Source organism: Scylla paramamosain, chromosome 22 (assembly GCF_035594125.1).
Source record: "Scylla paramamosain isolate STU-SP2022 chromosome 22, ASM3559412v1, whole genome shotgun sequence".
Lineage (NCBI taxonomy): Eukaryota > Metazoa > Arthropoda > Malacostraca > Decapoda > Portunidae > Scylla > Scylla paramamosain.
Window position 1 is genome coordinate 13,456,878 of NC_087172.1, and position 24,111 is coordinate 13,480,988.

General features: G+C 40.2%; 2 protein-coding genes across 2 annotated transcripts; both read left to right on the forward strand.

Moving 5' to 3' along the window:
* Positions 1-323: 323 nt before the first annotated feature.
* Positions 324-15,403, forward strand: LOC135111593 (uncharacterized). The gene is made up of 12 exons (XM_064025061.1): positions 324-368; positions 1,851-1,885; positions 2,529-2,975; positions 3,257-3,348; positions 3,933-4,052; positions 4,249-4,394; positions 5,009-5,076; positions 5,673-5,921; positions 5,998-6,174; positions 6,743-6,972; positions 7,664-7,891; positions 15,274-15,403. Exons 2-11 carry the CDS (start codon positions 1,863-1,865, stop codon positions 7,843-7,845), a joined length of 1,734 nt encoding a protein of 577 aa, XP_063881131.1. The 5' UTR covers positions 324-368; positions 1,851-1,862; the 3' UTR covers positions 7,846-7,891; positions 15,274-15,403.
* Positions 14,701-22,691, forward strand: LOC135111819 (DNA-binding protein Ets97D-like). Its single transcript, XM_064025528.1, has 9 exons — positions 14,701-14,758; positions 14,867-14,936; positions 15,274-15,403; positions 15,993-16,152; positions 17,460-17,549; positions 19,519-19,755; positions 21,118-21,240; positions 22,166-22,190; positions 22,550-22,691. Exons 1-9 carry the CDS (start codon positions 14,701-14,703, stop codon positions 22,689-22,691), a joined length of 1,035 nt encoding a protein of 344 aa, XP_063881598.1.
* The last annotated feature ends 1,420 nt before the right edge of the window (positions 22,692-24,111 follow it).

A 24,111-nucleotide genomic window follows, 5' to 3' on the forward strand; every position in this document is an offset into this window, starting at 1 on the left:
TTCCACACTATTGACAGAGGAAAGCACATTTGAGAACACGATTAATAATTTTTGTGGCCTTTGAAAAGTAATCCTGATGAGAGAACAGAGCGTTTCGAAATCCGAGCCTCATTCATTATAATTGTACTTAATCATGGACTCTACATAACTGACAGAGAAAAAACACATTTAAGAACACGACTAATTATCTCTGTGGCCTTCGAAAAATAATCCTGATGAGAGAACAGAGCGCTTCCTAATATTAGCCTTATCTATCCTTCTCCTCTCATCTACAGTTGCCAGGTTTCAGCTCTTGGTGTAATGATAAATCATCGAAAACGGAACAGTGTGAAGGGAGGCGCGGCGCCAGGTGCAGGGGACGCTGGAAGGTAAGGGAAAGGAACGGAAGGGAACAGGTCCTCAATATTTTTTTTTTTTTTAGGTGGCCTTTCTTTCAGATGGATTTTCTTCCTATTTGTCGTCCAAAGCCAGTGTCAGTCTTATAATAAAGTGAAGGAAAGGGAAGGAGTCCTAAGTAGAAGGAAGGGAAGGAATCCTAACTAAACGGAAGGGAAGGGAAGGAGTTTTAAGTGAAGGAAAGGGAAGGATCGGAGTCCTTAGAGAAGGGAAGAGAAGCCAATGGGTCTACAGGGGAGGGAAGGGAAGTGAAGGGAAGGAGTCCTAAGTGAAGAGAAGGGAAGGGAAGGAGTCCTAACTGAAGGGAAGGGAGGGAATCCTAAGTGAACGGAAGGGAAGAGAAGGGAAATGAGGGGATCCTGGGTGGTACTAATTTCCCAGCTATGGGAGGAGGAGCACGTCTTGTCTGTAGGCAATTCCGTCTTGTTTGTCTGTGTGTGGAGTCTTCCGGGTACTCTTGGCCATTATTGTTGTTGTTTGTTGTTGTTCTTGTTCTGGAAGTAAATATTAGCTGTAGGTGGCTGGAAGTGTGTGTGTGTGTGTGTGTGTGTGTGTGTGTGTGTGTGTGTGTGTGTGTGTGTGTGTGTGTGTGTGTGTGTGTGTGTGTGTGAATGTGTTTGTGTGAGTGTGTTTGTGTGTGTGTGAGGGCGTTCACACTATTACGCTCCGTATTATCATGTGTGCGTATAACGCCATCCCACCTAATCCGGTACAGGTATGGGAAGCCTGTTGTGGCCACGCTCAGCAGGCCGTGTGCACCGTTACTAGCGGGCAAAGCCCGCCGAACTTTGCAAGTCACCGGGCAAAGCCTACGGGCATACAGAAACTGACGTCCACACGGCAACGCCTACCTGGCCCAGTCAGAGGCGAGCAGCCGTGCAGCCAGGCAGTGCATCCGTATAATGTAAACAAGAAGATTGTGCAGCACGACAACGTGCGAAGCAAAACCCCAAGAAGCTGTTACTGTGTACCAAAATACTTAATCTGTCCCTGAAAAAGAAAAGACAAAGTGGAGGAAAAGAAGTGGTGAGAAGACTGGCTCACGTGTCGCAGGATAAGACAGTCACGCCCCTAGCTGGCACCTCAGTAGCCCTTGGTTTTTCGTTCTTTTTTGTTGCCCGTGGCCAGTGCTCCTCGTACATGAAAAAAAAAAAAAGAAAAAAAAAACTACACTCCCCAAAATTCCAGCGTCTTCCTCCGATTAGTCTCAAGTGGAAAGTTATTGGTGTTTTCTAGAGCGCTTTCATATTTTTAGTGATGGTTTGACAAAGATTTTTTTTCTCGATTACTCTTAGGAGGCTCCAGTATAAAGTTATTTATGTTTTCTAATGTGCTTTCATGTTTTTAGTGATTAACAGAAGTTTTTCTTATTCCTCACGAGGCTCTAGTCAAGTGGAAGTCATTGGTGTTTACGTGAGTGCTGCGTATGTATTGTATCCTCTCCTTTGTTACAGGTGTGCGCTAGGATGTGCTTCATGACACTACGCAGGTGAGTGTATGTATACCGAGTGTGTGTGTGTGTGTGTGTGTGACGTGTTAATCCATCTTTCCAACAGCATTCCCTGACCGTTTTTTTTTTTTCTTTTTTTTTTTTTTTTTGTGGGGGGGAACTTTTTCTCCTTTCTCGTCTTTTTTTTTTTTTTAATTATCTCAAATCTAACCATTATTTTTTTGTGTTTTTTCCTCATTCTCTTATTTTCCTTTGCCATCTTTTTCTTCCTCTTTCTCCTGCCTCGTCTTTTCTCAAACAATCCAAGACATAAGCACTATTCCCTGCTTCCTTCACTTGTTTCCTTATTTTCACTTACAGTCCCATCACAGATATATATATATATATATATATATATATATATATATATATATATATATATATATATATATATATATATATATATATATATATATATATATATATATGCTTCCTCCCTCTTCGTCTCTTCCTCAACTTAACCATTAATTAGTCCTTGTTTTCTTTGTAATTTTCTTATTTTAATTTGTCATTCTATTTGTCATCTATCATTTTTATCTGCCTCTTTCTCCTGTCTCATCTTTTCTTCCACTGTCCCAAATCTAAGTACCATCCCTCGTTTCCTTCCCAGTTTTCTTATTTTCGTCTGCCTCCTCATCACCAGACCGCGCAAGGGAGGGATGTGGATGCTGGGTCTCGTCCTCCTGCTCATCATTACACTACATGACTCCTGGCAGCGGAAACTCCTTAACTCAGGCACCCCACGATCGCCAAGCGGAACACCAAGCGAAGCACCAAGAGAAACACCAAGAGAGACACCAACACCAAGCGAAACACAAACACCAAGAGAGGAAAAACCAAGAGAAAACCAAAGAAAAACACAAACACTAAGAGAAACACCAAGAGAGACCAAGGATGAGCCAGCGCCAGTCTGCAAGTGCTCTGTGTCTTCCTGGCCGGGCAACAAGATCACACCGTATCTCAGCCTCGCGGTGCCCTGGGACAACAGCACCATCTACCGGGAGCTGCAGGAACGTCACCCAAACTTGCCCCTCGAGCTTCTCACTGGCGAGGAGGACAAGAGGTGCTCGCTTTTGCCGACTGTCTTAAGGTGCGGATGACGTCTTGTTTCGTTGCTCACTGAAAGCTTTGTTTCGATTTACTTTTATTTTCCCTCTCTACCGCCATCATCGTCGTTTTTCAGCATTCATAGCACCGTAATGTAAAGATCTGAGGGATTATGAATGTAACCTATCCTACTAATATCTAGACACCCACTATTCCTTTCTGAACCAAAAATATGGAGTTTGTGAGGAGGTGCCACTGTTCACTACACGAGGAAGTTCTTGTTCAGGTTGTTTCATAGAAGCTTAACGTGTTCCCTCCCAGCAGCATCGAATGGAGGAACAGGTACTGGCAGCGAGTGAACCTTGACTCCGGCAGCTTGTTCCTCTACTCAGCCTTTTATGACCCAGAGCAAGCAGGTGTGTGTGTGTGTGTGTGTGTGTGTGTGTGTGTGTGTGTGTGTGTATTTTTTTCTTACTTTAATTTTCTGAACGTTTTTGGTAATATATTCGTGTGTGTGTGTGTGTGTGTGTGTGTGTGTGTGTGTGTGTGTGTGTGTGTGTGTGAGGCGAAGGGTATTAAGATTCTTTCTCTTTCTAATGAATCGAAGTAAATCTTAATCCTCGTGTTTTGTTTTGCTTTATTTACCTTATCAAGCAACACAGATTCTCTCTCTCTCTCTCTCTCTCTCTCTTATAAATCTGTCTGTAGGTGTATACGAGCATGTATCTACCTGCCTTTCTATCTCGTATCTCTCTGTCTCAGGCTCCGTATTCAGAAACGCTTTGCTCTCACATTACGACTGTTTTAAAAAGCCACAGAGATGAATAGCCTGATTCTCGAGAGTGTTTCTCCTTCTAATAAATGTAGAAATCTTATTAACCTGTCATTAGAAGAGTAAAAACGTCCTTAAAACCCCTTGGAAAATATTGGAGATGCGGCACAGAAGTGTTTCAGGATATGGTCCACTATCTTACGTACTACATCTACTTCTCCCTTCCAGACGGCAGGGCGTCCATCAGGCTCCTGGGTGTGTCGAGAAGCAAAGCCCCAACCCTCACCTGGTGCCACATTTGGTTTAGCCCAGACGCGCCGCCGCTACCTGTCAAAGCAACCAGCGTGGGTGAGTCCCTCGTCACGAAATCATGATAGCCTTGAAAGGAAATGGTTCGCTTAATATGAATACAAATTACCATACAAAAGGCTATTAAAATATTCTGAGAAAAGACTTAGTTTGTTGGTACTTCAGTTTTCAAAGAATAGTTTGTCTATTTTCCTTGCCTCAGATTACCTTCCACTTGTCTTCTTGCTACACTCAGACTACCTGGACTATCAGAGCAGAAACAGCGACCGCCAGATGCCGTACCTGCTGAGGTGTCCCCTGCCCCCAGACACCACCCATGCCATGCCCCTCGCTGTCTCCCTTGTGTCTGAGCCCTGTGCGCCAGCTGCCAACCTGCTCAAGGTGCCATGCTAACCCTGCTTTGCTTTCCGTGTGCTTTGCCTCTCTTTGGGTCTGTCCTGCTGTCTGGCTGTCTGAGTCTGTTTGTTTGCCTTGCTGTTTGGTTAGTTGTCTGTGTGTCTGTCTGTCTGGCTGTCTAGCTGGCTGTCTATCTGGCTGTCTGGCTGTCAGTGAGTTTTTCTGTCTGTTTGCCTTGCTGTCTAGTTAGTTGTCTGTGTGTCTAGTTGGTTGTCTGTCTGGCTGTCTGGTTGTCTGTGAGTCTTTTTGTCTGTTTGTCTTGTTGTCTGGTTAGTTGTCTGTGTGTCCAGTTGGAAGAAGGAGAGAAAGAATGAATGACCAATAAGTTACTTCCACGTCAGGTACTTGCGCAGGTAAAAGTCTAAATGTGAAACACTTATACGCCACCACTACAACCACCAGTACTTTCAAAAGACTAGTTGAAGCTACACAGATTCTTAAGATTCTATGTAGTGACAGATTAACGAGATTTCTACATTTTTAACAGGATAATCACTCTTGGAAACTTGGCTAATCATCTTTGCAGCCTTTTAAAAACATTCGTGGTGAGAGAGCAGAGCGTTTCTGAATACGGGCTACTTATTTGTGTTCTGCTACAGGTGTTGGGAGGGCGTGAACGTGGTGTGTCGGCGTACAGGAGCGGGAATGTGCCTGCCAGTCCCTCCACGTAAGTCAGCGGTGGCTCAAGTTCCCTCCTAAGGAACAAGTATGGTATCTCCTTGCCGCTGCTGACCTTGGTTGGCCTCGCTTGGTAGATACGTTAGTCTTGTGAGATGCGTTAGATCTGTTTTCGAAGGGTTCTCATGGGTGTTTTCTCTCTCTCTCTCTCTCTCTCTCTCTCTCTCTCTCTCTCTCTCTCTCTCTCTCTCTCTCTCTCTCTCTCTTCTTCTTCTTCTTCTTCTTCTTCTTCTTCTTCTTCTTATGTTAATGATGTTGTCTTTGTTAAACTATCACTAGAATAATAATCATGACCTTGGGAATATTAATGCCTTCAACTACAGTCTGTTCAAAGCAGCTGAGATAAGGCACTTAAACATTTCAGAATTCGGTCTGTGTATTACAACAACAACAAACCTTCCAGACCTCTAAGTTTTGTTATGCCTTTTTACTTTCATGATCCGCATTTTTAAGGAAAATTTAATCCTATTAGTCTTCCATTAAAAGCTGTCAGGTATAGAGAGGTGTGGTGTGTGGCTCAGACTGATGCGGTGGTGTTCCATCAGCATGGTCAGGTGTAAAGATAAGGTGTGGTGTGTGGCGCAGGCTGGTGCGGGGATGGGCGGCGGCGGTGTGCGGGCCGGCGTTGTTTTACTACCACGAGGACTTCTCGCCGCGCCTGGTGGAGTGGCTGGAGCTGCTGAGGGCGCAGGGCTTCAGCCAGGTGTTCCTCTACACTACTGATGTGCACCCAAACATCACCAAAGTGTTGCGTCACTACACTCAAGAAGGCTTCGTGCAGGTCACTGACTACACCTACCCGCCGCCCTACGTCAACGAGCCCAACCTCAGGAGGTGAGTCCCAGGGGAGGCACTGGCCGGCAGGGATGATGTAATAATGAGTCTATTGACTAACTCCTCCACACCTTAGGTTATGGGTTCTAGTGGAGCGACAGAAGATGTTTGCCCAGGAGAATGTGTACTTCACTGACTGTGTTCTGCGCCACATGCATCAGTACCGGTTCCTTGCCCATTTTGACCCGGACGAGGTGCCCATCTTACCACTCCACGACAACTTCACCCACTTTCTGGATGATCTCATTGCAAGGTGCGTGAGTCAGTGACTGAGTGAAGACACTTTTGGAAACGTCAATAACCTCCACTGAAGCCTGCTAAATATCACTACTCATGAAAACACCCTCGATAATATCATTTCTATTAGAGCCTTTTGAGCCTATCACTAGAATCATTAGATCACCTCTGTGAATCTGAATAACTTTCACTAGAGATTGCTTAACTCTCATTACACTCATGCAAACATCCTTGAAAACCGCATCCAGCCACTTTCATCGGAGATTATTACTCTTAGTACAGTCATGAAAATACCTTTAAAACCGCAGTAACTTCCACGGCAGCCCGTGAACTATCACTAGAATCATGAAGGTACCCTTGAAAATCCAATTACCGCTAGAGTCTGATATAATAATCACTAAAATTATGAAAACACCCTTGAAAATCTCACTGACGTCCACTAGCTCCTCCTAAACTATGACTATACAATCATGAAGACACCCTTCAAAAACATAACTTCCTTTAGACCCTGTTGGAAGTAGTAGAAACAGAAGAGGACCGAACCACTAAGAACATCATCACGAGTTGGTTCACATTGCTCACAGCACAAGACACAGTCCTCCAGTTGGCTTCAAACTGCGGAGATATTACTTCTACGACAATCTACAACCAAGCGAGGAGGCTTCCCGTTTGCCTTCCTACCTGTGGATCCTGCGTCATACTAAACGTCTCGCTCGCCACTTGACTCGTCTCCATACAGGCGAGGTGAAGCCCATACATGACACGGATGTCATAAGGGGCGTCTTCTCTCATGCCTCCATCTTGTGCGTATCAGGTGAGTAGCGAGTGACTGAGAGAGGAGGTAAGTGAGTAAATGAATGTGAGTGTATGTACTACGTGGAATGACGTTAGTGGAAGTTAAGAGGAAAAAGGTGAATAGCTGCATGGGGTCTCGAGTGTTTCATATGTTAACGGTGTTCTTATGTTATTAATGTAGGAATTTTGTTCATATGTCACTCAAATCGTAAACACACCCTAAAAAAAAAAAAAAAAACTTTTCACTTCAACTAGAGCCTTTTGAATGTAGTCAAGTGCAGCGCAGAAGCGTTTCAGGACATGGTCCTTCCGACAACAAGCTGTCAATTAAGATGATCGAAAACAATCGTTGGTTTGCCGCAACAGAAAAACAGTCGTGGAAAGTCTGTAATAATATACTTAAAAAGAATAATAATACGATTTTTTTAGTTATATACCTTAAATATATTCTGATAAGCACTAGTAGTACTAGTTGTAGTAGTTGTTGTTGTATTAGTGACAACAGCAGCATTAGTAGCAGAAGTAGTGGCAACAGTAACAGTAACAAGACATAACAATAGCAGTAGTAGTAGTGACAACTGCAGCAACAGAAGTAGCAGAAGCGGTAGCGATAGTAACAGTAGCAGTAGTGGTAGTGAGAGCAGCAGCAGCAGCAGTAGGAGAAGTAAAAGCAATAACGAGACAAGTGGTGAACACCTCTTCCCACACAGGCAGATGTCACACCTCCAGCATGCATCAAGTTCCCACCGAGACGGCTTTCTACGGCCACTTCAGACTGACCTGTGACGAGGAGTGCCTGCAAAACACTCAACACGACCTAACGCTGCAAAGACACAGGGAGCAAGTAAGCGCCAGGGTAGCCAGGGTACTCAAGACTCTCCAGCTGTTGTAGTGAACGTGTAGTGCAGTGAATTGAATTCATCTAGTCAACATCACAGGTATTATTATCTTTGTACTCTCTTCCCTTCCCCTCACACTCTTTTGTAAGCCATCTCGCTGTTACTGTTTTACTGCTATGCTCGTCTTTTGGTAGCTTTCAGAACCCTATAACAATATAATTAGCATGGGCAGATAGACATAGTGAAGAGAGAATAAAAGATAAATTTTGTGTGTCTTAGGCTATACGAATATTCAGCATACTTTAGTACAAAAACAAGTGTCTAAAACTGTAGGTATTACGGGAAAAAAATAATAAAAATAAATAAATAAATAAATATATATATATATATATATATATATATATATATATATATATATATATATATATATATATATATATATATATATATATATATATATATATATATATATATATATATTATATCAGTATCAGTGAAAGAATTAATAAACTGTTGAACTTCTAACTGGCAATACGCCGTCACGTGTGAAATGTTCTGATTCGCTTTGCTCTCACACCACGTCAATTTTCAAAAGCCACAGAGATGATTTGGCAAGTTCTCAAAAGTGTTTCACCTGTTAATAATATAGAAATCATGATAATCTGTCACTAGAATCACAGAAACCCCTTAAAAACCCGCTTAACTTCAACTACATCCCTTTGAATATAGTGGAGGTGAGGCGCACAAGTGTTTCGGAATATGCTCCGGAGTACGATGCTGAACAGCCCGCCATGGAGTGTTCTCAGTCTCATAATAAACTGTAAGATCTCTCACTTATTATAACTTCAGATGGGTGGGAATGACAAGGGTTCACTCTCACGCAGCCACTGTTGACAAAAAAAAAAAGAAAATGGTGGGAATGTGCCGTGCCTACTGAGTTATCATCGCCAGGCTAAATCTACGGGTGTCACTCAGTTTGCACGATACATAGGAACTTGCAGGGATCGTGCCAATAAGAATCGTGCATAAAAAAAAATATATATATATATATATATATATATATATATATATATATATATATATATATATATATATATATATATATATATATATATATATATATATATATATATATATATAAGAACGAAAAAAATGAATAAATAAACATGGAAAAATGGGTGTTAAGGGATTTGGCTTGTTAAATTGTACTATTTCGTCTTTAAATCTATTTACGTATATGGTAAGTGAATTATACTGATCCCTAAAGTTAATCCTTGTTTATTAATCCTAACCTTAGATATAAAAGCTGTCTGGGATGAGTCTTCTCCGTATGGTTCTAGTCTTCTATTTCGTCTATCCCATTCCGTCTTACATCTTCACGCAGTCTATCTTTTCGGTCTTCCTCTCTTTCTTTTCCCCATGTACTAATTCCATTTCCATTGTCTTCTTCCCCAACGTGGTTCTCTTCCCTCCTCAGGACGCGGCTTGCCATCTCACTCTCCTCACCTGTGCCTACTTTGATACTTTTACTACACTTACTAACACTTACTTATTTCTACACCAACACCATTTAATTATCTTCACTCATCCCGCTCACGGAAACATTAGAAACTAAAGCGTAGCGGTAAACTCACCTCATCAGTACCTGTCTGAACACCGTGCCATAAACACAGTGTTATATACGGCTTAAATCACCGTTACTGCGAGACGGGAAGGTACTATATCATCCTTTCCGCCACACCACTTGGGAACACCACGTCACTCGACCACCTGCCGCCCTCGCTCGCTTCGCCACCAATCAGCCAGTCATTCCTCCAAGGATTTATGAGCTACGCTGCTCCGCCTCGCCTATTCCGGTTAACTCCTGCGTCTTCAACATTATGCTATTTACATTCAAGATTTAGATTATTTCTCTTATGTAGGCGTATTAAGGTGATCTTGATACTGTCATGTCCAAGATTTAGAATTTTCTCACTTTCTCGCACGCCTAAAGGCAGAACATTGCTGTTTCTAGTTGTGGTACAGGTAATACTCCTAATTTCTAAGCATTCTTGAAACAAACAGTACTCAACCCTTACGTCTTTCTATGTAAAACCCTATCATATGTCCCTAACGTTGTATAGTATTCGTCAGCTCGTACACAGTGCAGGCAGAAATGCAACCATTGCTTCAAAACAAGTCGTTGTCTAAACATTTCGAAGATTCTTTTAAGTGTGAAATGAACCACAACAACATCGGTGCTCCATCTGTGGCTAGGAAGATAGTGAGGAAAGAGGGGCAAGAGGACGACAGCGAGAGTAGCTTCCTTGATATGAGCTAACCAAGACATCATCATCATCTATCGGTGGCTAGAAAGATAGTGAGGAAAGAGGAGCAAGAGAACGACAGCATGAGTAGCTTCCTTGATGTAAGCTAACCAAGGCATCATCCATCCCAGCGCACCTTTCCTTGCCTCACTCGGTTCTCCATGCACGGCGGGATGAGTGTGGGTGTTGAAGTAAAGCAAAGCCAAAGTGAAATAGTGACATGCATTCTATATATCTCTTTGACCTCAAATGTTCAGGTGTTGGTTTGAGACTCGCTATTGCTTTCTATAAGGAGGCTTATTGAGTTTCTTGGATATTTCTGTGTGAGCAAAGAGTGAGTGTTTTTTTTTTTTTTTTTTTTTGTGTGTGTGTGTGTGTGTGTGTGTGTGATTTAGTGAAGTAGTAACAGCCATTCTTGATCTTCCTTCCTTGCCTCAAATGTTTAGGTGTTGGTCGGTGCCTCGGTAGTGATTGCTATGAGGAAGCTTGCCAGAAATTAAGTTCCCTAGATGCAGGTATTTATGTGGGATCAGAGGAAAGGTTAATAGGTTAATCTCTCTATGTGCTGAAGTGGAGTAGTAACAGCCATTCTTGATATTTTTTCCATTGGCCTCAAATGTTTAAATATTCGTCGGAGCCTTACTAGTGTAATTTGGTATGAGGATGTTTATTGAGCTCCTTTGACATTTCTGTAGAATCAAAGGGAAGGTTTATCTACCTCAATTATGCTTGTGGTGCCAAACAAAATTATATTTATCTCATTCTATACCAGTTCTTTTTCTTTTTTCCCCAGTCTTGCATCTCACGGTGTACTTCTCTCTCTTCCGTTGTTTCTGTAATACCGTGAGTTATCAATCAATCCGTCTATCTTTGATCTCTCTCTCTCTCTCTCTCTCTCTCTCTCTCTCTCTCTCTCTCTCTCTCTCTCTCTCTCTCTCTCTCTCTCTCTCTCTCTCTCTCTCTCTCACACACACACACACACACACACACACACACACATACAAACCATAACATGCATATTGCACCGAGCAGACTACGGCATATATAATCACTGAAGTGCTAGTTGTTGAGTTGATGGGTTGACATTAGCGGGGAGAAAAATGGGAAGCCAAGATTCATATTATTTTATATCCAGATTTATATTATTATTATTATTATTATATATGTAGAAGACAAGTTGTTGTACACATACCTATTTATGTAGTAGTATTACTATTAGTGTAATTGTAGACTTCTTTTAAAATAATAAACTAGATATCTGTGGTAATATGTCCAACTTTTATGGCCCCAGGGGCCCCGAGGCAAGTGACGCCAATGTGTGATGGTAGGCGGTGGCGGGCAGGCAGGCAGAGGTGGTGGGCTGGACTGTAGCTCCTTTTGTGGGACCATATTCAGAAACACATCTGCGCCGGTTCTTGTGACAGATTAACAAAACTTCTACATTGTGAAAAGAAGAAATGATCTTGAGAACCCTATGAAAAGAAGAAATGATCCTGAGAACCCTATGAAAAGAAGAAATGGTCTTGAGAACCCTATGAAAAGAAGAAATGGTCTTGAGAACCCGGCTAATCGTGTCTGCGACCTTGGAAAACTGTCATGGTGAGAGAGCAAAGGTTTTTGAACACGGCCATATGGGCATTGGTGTTTCCACATTTAGCAACATCTTGGAATAAGCGCCACAAAACAAAACTACTAAGGCACCACTTCTGAATTAAGGTGAGTACAGCTGACACGTTCGCCTGTGTCAACCTTACGACTGTTTACCTTTTGAGCGGGCTCTAGCGTTTTTAATTGTATATTTGAGCATTATTACTCATTTGTTTGTTTTATTACGTTATTTATTCATTGATAGATAAGGGATGGGCTGAGGTAGCGGCAGGTCTTCTCTCTCACCTGGGGGCTTTACGATATCCGGGAATGACAACCCCAGGTCCCTGTTTATCAGCCATTATCTGTTTCATCTCTCACTATTTTAAGCCAATCAAGCCAATCCTGTCACAAAACGGAGCCACATGACGAAGCTTTCATATCTGCTGTTTAAGTTTATCCGCCATTGTCTAGTTTAAGTTTTATGTATGACAAAATGGCGATCGTCTCACTCCACTGCCCTGCTATCATTAAGGCCGCCATCTTGGATATGCCTGTCCCAGCCTGTTCCAATATTATTTTTTTCTGTTTTCGAAACTTATTTATTTCGACTAGTAAGTAAGATTTTATGGTTTCTAAAAATATTTCTTTACTTTTTGAATGTTTTCCTTATGTCTGTTACGTGAAATATTTTGACTTTGACGTAGTTTATATGTAAATAAGTAGGTGGGGTTTGGCTCTTTTTTTAAATAGTCGTTTTTTCTAGATTTTTAATTTTTTTTTTATTTTAGCCCATACTTAAGTTCTTATTGCTTCTAAAAATACCTCATGATTTTTAAAGTATTTTTCACTCCTGTTAGATCAAATTCGTGGACTGTAGAATTGTTTTTAATCGTGTTAATGTTCCACCAGTGTTTTTACCTTTTCTGTCAGTGAACTGTTTATTTCTGCTTTTAATTAACTTTGAATTATTTGAAAAAAATTTTCATATTATTATTATTATTTTTTTTTTTTTTTTGTTAAGTCAAAATGAATGGACATTCCATTGGTTTTAATGGAGTCAAGATTCCAAGATTTTTCAGATTGTTTTCCTTATATATCTTTAATGTTATTAAAGCTTCAAATTTTTTTATATTCACAGTGTTAGTTAAAGTATGTGACCTGTCAGAATATGTAAAGCATTCGGATGTAGCTGCGTTTTTTCAAGGGGTAATTTTTAAGATGAAATACGTATGCATATAATTTAACGATTTTTGTGACATCAGCGGTGACGTCATCAGCTGTGACTTCGTCAGATTGGCACCTTTCTCCCATCCAGTCTCTTCGTCAATATTTATCATTATTTCCACTGTTTTTTTCGGATATTTCTAAGTGTTTTTAGATGTGGTGTGTGTGTGTGTGTGTGTGTGTGTGTGTGTGTGTGTGTGTGTTGGGGGGGGGGGAGGGGCTATCTTTCATTGTACAGGGCTTGGGGAAGGTGCACAACCGAAAGCTGTGAATTGTTTTAGTTGATTGCCTTCCTGTAAGTCAACCGCCGCCTTTCATATGGAAGCTTTTATATGCCATTGAGTTAATCCACCAAGGATCACAAGAGGTGGAAGACTCAGTGGGGAAAAAAGGCACGCACTGGCTCCATCACTTTGTGGCTCGAATTTACCCTAGCCGCCCTTTACTCTGAAACACTTCTGTATTGCAGCTCCATTACTTTCTAAAGACTAATTAAATTTACACTAGTTTTTAAGTGTGCTTTTCCGGTTCTAGTGACTGATTAACAAGGTTTCTTCTACACTCAAAAGGCTCTAGTTGAGGTGACAAGGGTTTTTAAGTGTTTTTACGATTTTAGTGAAAGATCAACAGATTTCTACATAAAAAGGTTCTAGTTGATATGGCACATGGGTTTTTAAGTGCGTTTTTGCAGTTGTAGTGACAGATTAACAAGATTTCTGCATTTAAAATGACTCTAGTTGGTGTCGCGGATTTTAAAGTGTGTATTTACGGTTCTAGTGACAGACTAACAAAACTTCTTTGTTCAAATGACTCCAATTGAAGTGACACACAAGTTTTATGGATGTTTTTATAGTTCTATTGATAGATTAGCAAGGTTTCTACACTTGAAGTGAAACGGTTTTTAGTGTTTTTATTACGGTTCTAGTGTCAGATTAACAAGATTTATGCACTCAAAAGCCTCTCACCTAAGGAAAGTATATACGAGTATGTAGAATCCTTCCTCTCACTCTTCCTATCCTTCCTTAAGCATCTCTCTTCCCGTACTCGTCTTCCCTCGAGCCTTTTTTATTATTATTGTTAGGAACGCGTATACGTAGCAGCTCTGTAGGTGAGGACATGAGCATATGTGTATCGGGTAGAATATGAATACACGTACGTGTGAGTGAACTTGTAGCTGGTTGATCGTCTCCAAGTCGATGCGCTCTAACTTTTGGGGTGGATGTACTCGCGATGCGCCCCAGTTGCGCCCTGTACTGAGTCGTTGCCCCCCAAATATCACCTAATCCTAGGTAAAAGGAGGGCGTGAAAAAAAAGATGATTATAGGATTAAAGAAGAAAACAACGAAGGACATTGATTTGAAGAGAAGTGAATTATCTTATCTTTGCAAAGGGAGTGATCGATGTAGTTCAAATATTATTCATTATTGTGGCATTAATCACGAGTTTTTGCTTCACTTCCCCTAATTTTACGTCATTCTTCATCATGACAGTTGGTAGATCAGGAAGATGAGGCGTTTCACGGAAGGGAGCGGGAGAGGAGGGCGGGGTTGAGGTTTACAACGTTTGTTATTAGATGAGGCAGAGCACCCCTCTCGAGATGGCCCTATCAGATGTAAACAGACCGCTCACTCTCCCTCTCTCTTCACTGCAAGACACCTCATATCCTGGGCATGCCACTTAACCTAGGACAGCATACTCGCCGGCGGACTACATATCACCTGTATGGAACAGTACCAGAGCAACTCCTCTCCGTAGTCGTGGTTAAAAGAAAAAAAAAAACAGTCCTGGATGTTGGATGCTGCTCTCACTCGCCTTCGCCTGGGTCACACAATACTCACCGCTTGTGGTTGGCCCATGACCCTGACCTGACCCCAGTGCAGGAATACACCGGAGATCGTAGAACAATTCCTACTGTAGTGTCTACAGTTCCACTCTCGCCTTGTCCACTACTTAGCATTGTCCTCTTCTATCACCACCTTCAACCTACCCAACCTGCTGGCGGCGGCAGGCGTCTACCCCCTTACGTAAGCTGCAGTTATATGCCTCACCTGCACTATCCTGAAGACGGGGTAGAGAGAGGGAGGGGAGAGATTTGATTTGATTTAATAGTAATACTGTAACATACCCTTGCATTACCAGCACAGCACTCCAATGTTAGTAAATTATTATGTTCTGCAATTGTTAGAGGTGGCTGCCTTTCATATAGATGGTGGACCATTATACAAGATATACCATTAATTACAAATTTCCCGGCCAGAAGTCAGGGGTCAACTGGTATGTGAGGAAAAATGGTATCAGACAGTGAGAGGCACTATTTGCAGTGTGCTGCACAAACTAATGTCATTTCTTTTTTCTCTCCAGTATGCCTCTCCAAGTGTATGCCATTGAGGTTGACATCAGAGAAACAATGAGTGACCTCTTGGCTCATGCTGGAGAAGCTTTAACTCTTGACTTGACCAACCACAGAGTGACTGTCCTTGGAGATAGGCAGGTGGGTGTTATTTTTTTTTTTCTTTCTTTCATTTATTATAGCTTAGGTAGACTTAGTCTAGCAGACAAAGCAGCTGTTTTCTATTTGTCCATTAAAACTTTCTAAAGTCATATGGAATGTGTCCCCATATCAAGTGGGTAACTGTTAAATCACTTTGATTTACTTTTCTTGTAGTTGTGTGAATAACAAGTTTGGAAAATACTAGAGATAACTTTTGAATTTCTTTCTTGTGGAGCCTACTCATTCATATAGCCTGTGTGAAGTTTGTGGGGGCAGCTGCAGCCTTGATTTATTTCTTACTACATGTCAGTTGATGGTAGGTACACCTCTGTTGGTAATTACCGAAATTTGTATTATTTAGAGGATTCATAGTTGAATTGCTTCGAAAATCACTGTTTACTTTTATTTCCTTATTTTTATGATTAATTTGATTTACCTTTTTGCCTTTCATTTTGCAAATGGTAAGTCAGAATTAAAATCATGGCTCAATATCAAGTATATTTTTAGTGATGCATAATTTTACTAACCCCCCCCCAAAAAAAAAAATTAGAGAACAATACATTGAACTCACTAAATACTCATCTGGCAGATGGATTCTCAGGACACCTTACAAGATCAGTGTGGCACCAGGACTGGCCATGTACAGGTTCAGTTTGTTATTAGATCTGATGAAGAAGGTGGAGTGTTGGACATTGTAGATGTCCTCAAGTCTAGTGAAGAAGAGGTTAATGAAGAGGAAGTTGCCAAAGGTGAGAGAGTAAGAGAGAGAGAGAGAGAATTGATTATAGGCAAGTATCATTGACTTGTCTGGTCTGTAAATCTATAAAAAAAATAATTTAAGAAATATTGAACTAAATGTTAAGAAAAAGAAGGGATAGTAAAAGGCAGATAATCAATTAAGATTTTAGAAAAGCAAGGCCATGGATCACCAGCTTACAAAGCTTTTACTCAAGTGGTAAGGCACAGAAAAGAGATGGACGAGTAATGTACTTAGACCTTTAAAAAAAAGTAATTTGACATTATTCATATGAAAAAAAAAAAACCATTTTGGAAACTGCAAAACATTTAACAGGAAGAAAATTGAGAATAAAATTAACAAGTGGGTTACAATTTTAATGTTTTTATTACACATGCCATACTTTTGTTCAATGAGGAGAGTTATTGGCTACTTCACAATTTGAGCAAGGGGGCAAACCTGAGTCTGCTGAGTGATGGGCAGGGATGCCACTACCAGCCACTGAGTGTGTGTGTGTGTGTGTGTGTTCACTTAATTGTTCTTATTTAATTGCATTTTTATAGAATTGAGTCAAGCTGGTAATGTCCTATCTTTTTAAGTAAATTTGCCATATCTATAAAATTATGAAGGTGTTTATTTGTCATACTTCAACTCATAATTACTAATTACTGCTGAACCCATTCATTCACTCAGAAGGCATACATAATACATCCCACCTGTTCAGGGAATGAAAGAAAATACATGTTATCTTCCTTCCTATTTTCTGTGATATCACCCACAGCCCATTCTCTGAACAGAAGAATACTCAGTCCAGGTCTAGAAGAGACAGACCTTCATTCTCTCAAGAAAATCCATGCAATTAGATTCAGTGTATTTTAAATTGTGTTACACTGAATTTGTTTTAAGAAAGGCTTGTGTAAATTGAGAGTCCCCTATATGTAGATCTTTGTACTGGTGCAGTATAGTGTCAGTAGTAAGAGAGAGAGACTGTCTTTTAGAGTGCAGTCTGTAACTGCACTCTGTTATTGAAACAAAAGGAAACAGAGAAGATAAAAGCAAGGTGAGCAGCAGACTGCAGCATCCTCACACTCCCCCCACTGTATGTGTTTCCCTGGGAGAGACAGCTATAGCAACTTCCTCCTTTTTTTTTAAGTGCTTGTCAGCTTATCTTTCTCCTTTCCAGTGTTCCCTCTGGGTGGCTTCCAAATATTCTACTTGTGATGTTTCCAGTGTTTCCAGTCCTTTGGATAATCATTCCCCTTTCCATACCTCATTTCCTTTATTCTTTGTGTTCTCTCCATGTGATGTTTTCTCCCACAGAGGATGCCCCGCCAGAGAGATCAAAGCCAACACGATGGGTGGTGTCAACAGAATTTCGAGGAATACAGAAGGCTCTTAAAATGCCTCGAGGTGTGTGTCAAGTGCACGAAAAGTCTAGGATTGTTGTTCAAAAGGAAGTTAGGAAGCTTTGTCAGCAACAAAAGAAAGAGGGATTTTTATCATATAGTATATTTCATGAGAGAGAGAGAGAGAGAGAGAGAGAGAGAGAGAGAGAGAGAGAGAGAGAGAGAGAGAGAGAGAGAGAGAGAGAGAGAACTAATAATCTATCCATTTACCAAACTAACACTCATGCTGAGGAGGGGCAATTCCTTATGACTAAATGAATGCATCATAGACACAAGAGCTCTGCAGTGTTGTCCACATGGTATTTAGGCCCTTAAGGCTACATCAAGTAGGTTCATTTACCACTGCTTTTCATTCACTCTTGTCACACCTCTCTCTCTCTCTCTCTCTCTCTCTCTCTCTCTCTCTCTCTCTCTCTCTCTCTCTCTCTCTCTCTCTCTCTCTCTCTCTCTCTCTCTCTCTCTCTCTCTCTCTCTCTCTCTCTCTCTCTCTCTCTCTCTCTCTCTCTCTCTCTCTCTCTCTCTCTCTCTCTCTCTCTCTCTCTCTCTCTCTCTCTCTCTCTCTCTCTCTCTCTCTCTCTCTCTCTCTCTCTCTCTCTCTCTCTCTCTCTCTCTCTCTCTCTCTCTCTCTCTCTCTCTCTCTCTCTCTCTGCTGCCTATCCATTCCATTTGCAGTTTTGACCTTAACCTCTAACTTGCATTTCTTCCTCGCCATTCACTCTTGTTGTCTATCACAATCACTTTTGTTTGTCCTCTCTTTAAACCCAAATTATCATAACACTTCTAGCTGTGTTCCATCAGCCAACTCTTTCAATAGTAGTTCTCTGTTTGTCATTATTTATTACTCTGTACTTGTTACTTTTGTCACCTTCAATCTTATCTTCCCTTCTCCTATGTTGCATGTTTCATTTCTGCACAGTGCTGGCAGTATTACTACACCCTCAAACAGCCTTTCATTTGCACTGATCTCTAGTTACTTGGATCTAAACACTCATTTCATTCCATACCACATCTATCTTGCTTCACTCATTTTTTGTCACCTCTACCTCTATTTCTCCATCCTCAACAATTCTTGAATGTAGGTATTTAAAAACCTCAAGCAAATTAACATGAATAGTAGAAAGTTAAGGCTTACTATGAAAAAGTAGAAAGTTAAGGCTTTGACTGAATGGGAAGTGAATTAAAAAGGATTGGACCTGTAAGAAAACTCATACAACTTTCCCATATAGTTTTTGACAGAATGGGAAGTGAATTAAAAAGGATTGGACCTGTAGGAAAACTCATACAACTTTCCCATATAGTGTAACTATCTAAAACAATCATGAAATACAGAAAGGTCTTGGGTTTCATCAGTTCTGGATTATGCCATATTCAAGGTTATGTCAGTCCACCAAAAAAAAAATAATAATAATAATTATTATTATTATTTCTGTACAGTATTCATAAATCCTGAAAGAAACATTTAGTGTTGCTGTCCACCACCACGTGACACTGGTGCTTTCCCATGACTTCTCTCTGTCTCGGTGTCACAGCCACTGCTGCCAAGTGGTGTGTGTTTACCCTGCTATTGTGTGTTTATATCATTCATGTGATGTACCTGATGACTTCCAGTAAAGATTGAGCACATGTTGCAAGCCTACAATTTACTTGTATAGTAAGCTGGCTGGCATTGGCACTGTGGTGGCAAAATGCAAAACTTGTGATGGCAGAGGATGCAAGATTCAAACGTGTGTGTGTGTGTGTGTGTGTGTGTGTGTGTGTGTGTGTGTGTGTGTGTGTGTGTGTGTTTTTGTCAGGAACCATCAGAGTGCAATTTATCTCTATGAAAATAAAATTGTGGGAATAATTTAAAACTACTGCCAAATTGGGATTTGCCAAACTTGACCACTTAATTTGCCACAGTACTGTACTATACAAGTATCTTTGAAAAAAACTGTCCTGGTATTATGTAATCACTATAATGATTATGCTGGTAGACCCAAGGCAGTGGACAGCAGCCCATGTACGTGTGTGGCTGGCATGGGCAAGGCAACATTTTCCTGAGGTAGCTCCACACCATCACCATCATGGTAACCTTGATGGGGCTCAGATGATGACACTCACTCCATCGCAGCTGCTGCAACATCGTGTTCTGCTGACCCATGCTGGTGACAGACCTGGTGACAGTCTCTTTGTGACCCATCGTGACTTGCTCAAGCAGACAGGTGCTGCTGGTGAGTCTTTATGTTCATATGTATGGCTATTTTATATTGTTTTAGTGCACAGCTAACATTTGATTATTAAGGTTATGGATTGTCTTTGTTTGCTCTTGTCTCCTTTAACTTTAATATTTGAAGAACCATTCCATATACAGTATAGCACTCTAGTCCTACTGTTAGTTAAGGAGTTAGCATGTAGTACCCAAGAATTACCTTGGATAGTGAATCCACAGCTGATGAGATTTAGGGAATTGTTTATAGCAAATATAAAAATTAATAAATAAATAAATAAAATGTAATATATTCTCACATATCCATGTGCACAGCAGTCTTCTCTTGACTTGGAATGATAGCAAACTTCACATAAATAAAAAGATTATTGTGAATTTTCTACCTTTCCTCCATCCACCAAGGGCATCATGCTTTTTTCCTGCCATGCATTACCTTGCTAGAATATTTTCTCAGGAAAGTCTTCTCTCATAATCTGTTGTCTGACATATAGTGACATTCTAGAAACTTTCGTTGTGGGGAAAATGTAGGGTGGGAAGAAGACTGGCCAGGATCACATTCACAGAGGGAAAGGGAGGAGGATGCATGCATCAGCTCTGCCACAGCTGCTTTGCTACAGTCTTCCTGTGTCTTCTGCTCACTTTGTGATTTCACATACCAGTATTGGGAAAAATAATGAAAATATTTTTTGATAGGATTTTAAATAATAATCATCTACACTTTTTCACAAAACTATCTTGTAAATAAAACAAACTTGAAAATAAAAGATATATGTATGTTATTGTAATATATATATATATATATATATATATATATATATATATATATATATATATATATATATATATATATATATATATATATATATATATATATATATATATATATATATATATATATATATATATATATATATATATATATATATATATATATATATATATATATATATATATATATATATATATATTATATATATATATATATATATATATATATAATATATATATATATATATATATATATATAATATATATATATATATATATATATATATATATATATATATATATATATATATATATATATATATATATATCTTTGTTCTTCATAGCTGTATGTGAACTGCCTCCAGCTCCTCAGCATTCTGTCCATCAGCAGACCAGCCAGGTAGGTACTATTGTTATTTGTGTCACAATCATTGTGTCTAGTAAGATGAATGGAAGAAAAGGACTGGGAATTCATTCTTCTATAACTTAATTTCCTTATTTATTTGTGTCTTCATCTTTATTTTTGAAGTGGGTGCTTCCCACTGGAAGTAAGAAAGATTCATGCAATATTGAAAAGGAAACCTCTCTCTCATTACAGGCCACATCAAGATCAGAGAAAATTCAGAGATCATCTCTAACATCAGCAACAGGAGTAACTGCATCAGTACCACAACCAATACAATTATGGCAGTTCCTTTTGGAACTTTTGACAGAGCCCAAGGTGAGATTCTGTATCCTTGTACATAAACCAGAAAGAGAGAGAGAGAGAGAGAGAGAGAGAGAGAATATGTACAGATGTGTAATAATAGCTTTCCCTCAGCCATTGACTGTACAATTGACGACATTGTCTCCATGTGGAAGGGAAATGGTTATTGACAAATAGCAACTTAGGAAAGTAAATAAAAAATCAGTCTCCATCTCTCCAGTTTTATGACATCCTTTTGTGGCATCTTTTCTGTTGCTAGAGCCAGTGCTTTGCAATGTTCCAATCCTATCTTCTGTGTTGGAAACTCTATGGGCAAACCTGAGAGAGGAGGGTCATGTAAAAAAGGAAAAAGATAGCCATAATGAATGGTCTTTACTATGCAATCCCCCACACTGGTGTTCTACTCCTTCCTGTGCATTTTTTGAGTGCTGCCACTCAACTATCTCCCTGTCCTGCACATCATTATTGTGTCCTTTATTAAAACAGCTTTCGTAAAGTTAGGTACTCTGAGCCATCTAAAAAAGTCAAATAGGCATACATTGGTTTCAGGTTCAGTTCTGATAAACAGTAAATCCACCACTGACAGTTCATCATTACTGTCTGTTTATTTTTATTTGATGATTTGCTCCAAAACTTTGTTGACCTCATTATTTTTTTTCCTGGTGCTTTCATTCTTGCTTACACCTTGTTGAAAGCTTTTTTATCCATAAAGGCTAGGAATACATCATCATACTTCTCTCTCTCTCTCTCTCTCTCTCTCTCTCTCTCTCTCTCTCTCTCTCTCTCTCTCTCTCTCTCTCTCTCTCTCTCTCTCTCTCTCTCTCTCTCTCTCTCTCTCTCTCTCTCTCTCTCTCTCTCTCTCTCTCTCTCTCTCTCTCTCTCTCTCTCTCTCTCTCTCTCTCAAAGAGAGAAACAATAACTATGTTATCCTTTGTCTCAGCTGGTGAAGGTCATCTCATGGTGGGGTACAGGAATTAGCGGAGAATTTCGTTTACATCAGCCTGAGGCTGTAGCTGCCCTTTGGGGTCACCGAAAGGGCCGTCCTAACATGACTTACGACAAACTTTCACGTGCTCTTAGGTGTGTATGTTCCTATTTAGTATATCCAAGATTTGACCTAATATGTTCTGCCTCAGTGTTGCCATATATCCAGTTTAGTTTTCGTTTCATGAGTATTGCTTAGTTGCATCACTATCAGAATGTTTTTACCTTTGTATGAAAAACTTGACTTAGAGAATTAATAAACCCTTTTTCACTTAATACACTGCCTTGCATGATGGCCTCAAGCTACTCAAGGTAACTTACCACCTTGTAATTTTTGCAGGTACTACTACGAAGGAGACATGATTGCCAAAGTAGCAGGAAAGAAGTTTGTTTACCGTTTTGTGTTGGACCTCAAGGTAGTTGTTGGTTATAGTGCTGCAGAACTTAAAGCACAGGTAGAAAAATGTGCTCAGAATGGGTAGCTTGCTGACATTCATTAGAAAGGTGTTGTTAAAGATTGACAGTTTAGTAACCTGTCAGTATTTTGGTGATATTGTAATTACTGACCAAATTATCAAAATATATGAAATGCTGGGGTTGTTTATTCTTATTTTGCTGGTACAGTGCTTTCTCATAATATTTATGTAGTTAAATTGGTAACATACATTTCTTAATTACATAGGTTCAGGTACATTATAGATACATTGATAGACCTACAGACTGACAATAAGAATCTGTGGTGACAGTTTTTCTACCATTGCTGTAATTGGCAAGTAAACAAGCAAATTCATTAATGACTTTGATTTATCTTGGTACTCCACAAGTTACAGATACATACTTTGACTGGTTTGTTGAATTGTACCACCCTCTTCACATGTGGGATATTATATAAATATTGTAGAATCCTATTCATTCTTATGTCACTGGGAAGGTCAGTATGGATTAATAAATCTTGATATCTGGGCCTTATTCTTACAAATTTTCACATACATGGATAATGTGTATGAATATGAGGAGCTGTGGTCAGTGGCAACAAACAGGCATAAAATAAAGGTCCACTGAAGATACCAGTTCCTAAAGAGTACAGTCAAAAGGATTATCCAAATTATGAAAAGTGTCTTGAAACCTCCCTCTTGAAAGAGTTTAAGCCATAGGTAGGTAAGAAATGCATATATTGGTAAGCAGTCAGGGAGTTTCAGAGTTTACCTGTAAGAGGAATGAAAGATTAAGAATATTGGTTAACTCTTGCCTTAGTTCTGAGGGTTGATTTGGGAGCCATGAGGTCCTGCCAGTCTCAGCCCTCCAAGCTGAAAGTGGAGTGCTCCTACATCATCACAGGAGAGGAGTTTTGTGCCACCAGCACCACTGCTTCCTGTCATTACCACCACCTCACTCCCTTGATACCTTCTTATGGTACCTCAAGAGTAGATCCCCATGCACCTGTCTAGGTTCCTGGAGCCCTACAACCCCTCTCCATCTGAGCACTGCAGTCCCACATCCTACTCAGCATTCATCCAGCACCACTCCAACTCACCAGCCCCATCTACCCTGTGCCACCCTGCCAAGACCACAGTCACACAGACCCATCCCCCAAAACCCTCTGCAGGCACAAATGAAGTAACACAGACATAGTACCTCCACCACACAAAGATTTACATGACTGGCTCTCATTGCTCAGACACCCTTGCCACAGGAGCTGCTATTTATGACCTTGGCACCAGCATAAACAGGTCGTGGAAGATTCCCAGTGAAAATAACATTGTCACTGCAGAATCTTCCTCCATCCCAGTTTCTCTTTGTTAATATTTAGCATAATTTAAGGAAGGAAAAACTTGAGGAAAAAAAAAATATATGCTAAGACAATGCATAGATTAATTTCCAGTGTTTTCCAGATATTCTTCA

Excerpts from the sequence above, each read along its gene's own strand:
- LOC135111593 (XM_064025061.1), top strand. The coding sequence starts at position 1,863 with ATGTGCTTCATGACACTACGCAG. Across the intron at positions 2,976-3,256 it reads CTTTTGCCGACTGTCTTAAG|CATCGAATGGAGGAACAGGT; the intron begins GTGCGGATGACG and ends CCCTCCCAGCAG. Across the intron at positions 6,175-6,742 it reads CTGGATGATCTCATTGCAAG|CACAAGACACAGTCCTCCAG; the intron begins GTGCGTGAGTCA and ends CATTGCTCACAG.
- LOC135111819 (XM_064025528.1), top strand. The coding sequence starts at position 14,701 with ATGTTGGATGCTGCTCTCACTCGCCTTCGCCTGGGTCACACAATACTC. Across the intron at positions 14,759-14,866 it reads CACAATACTCACCGCTTGTG|CATTGTCCTCTTCTATCACC; the intron begins GTTGGCCCATGA and ends TCCACTACTTAG. Across the intron at positions 14,937-15,273 it reads GCAGGCGTCTACCCCCTTAC|TATGCCTCTCCAAGTGTATG; the intron begins GTAAGCTGCAGT and ends TTTTCTCTCCAG.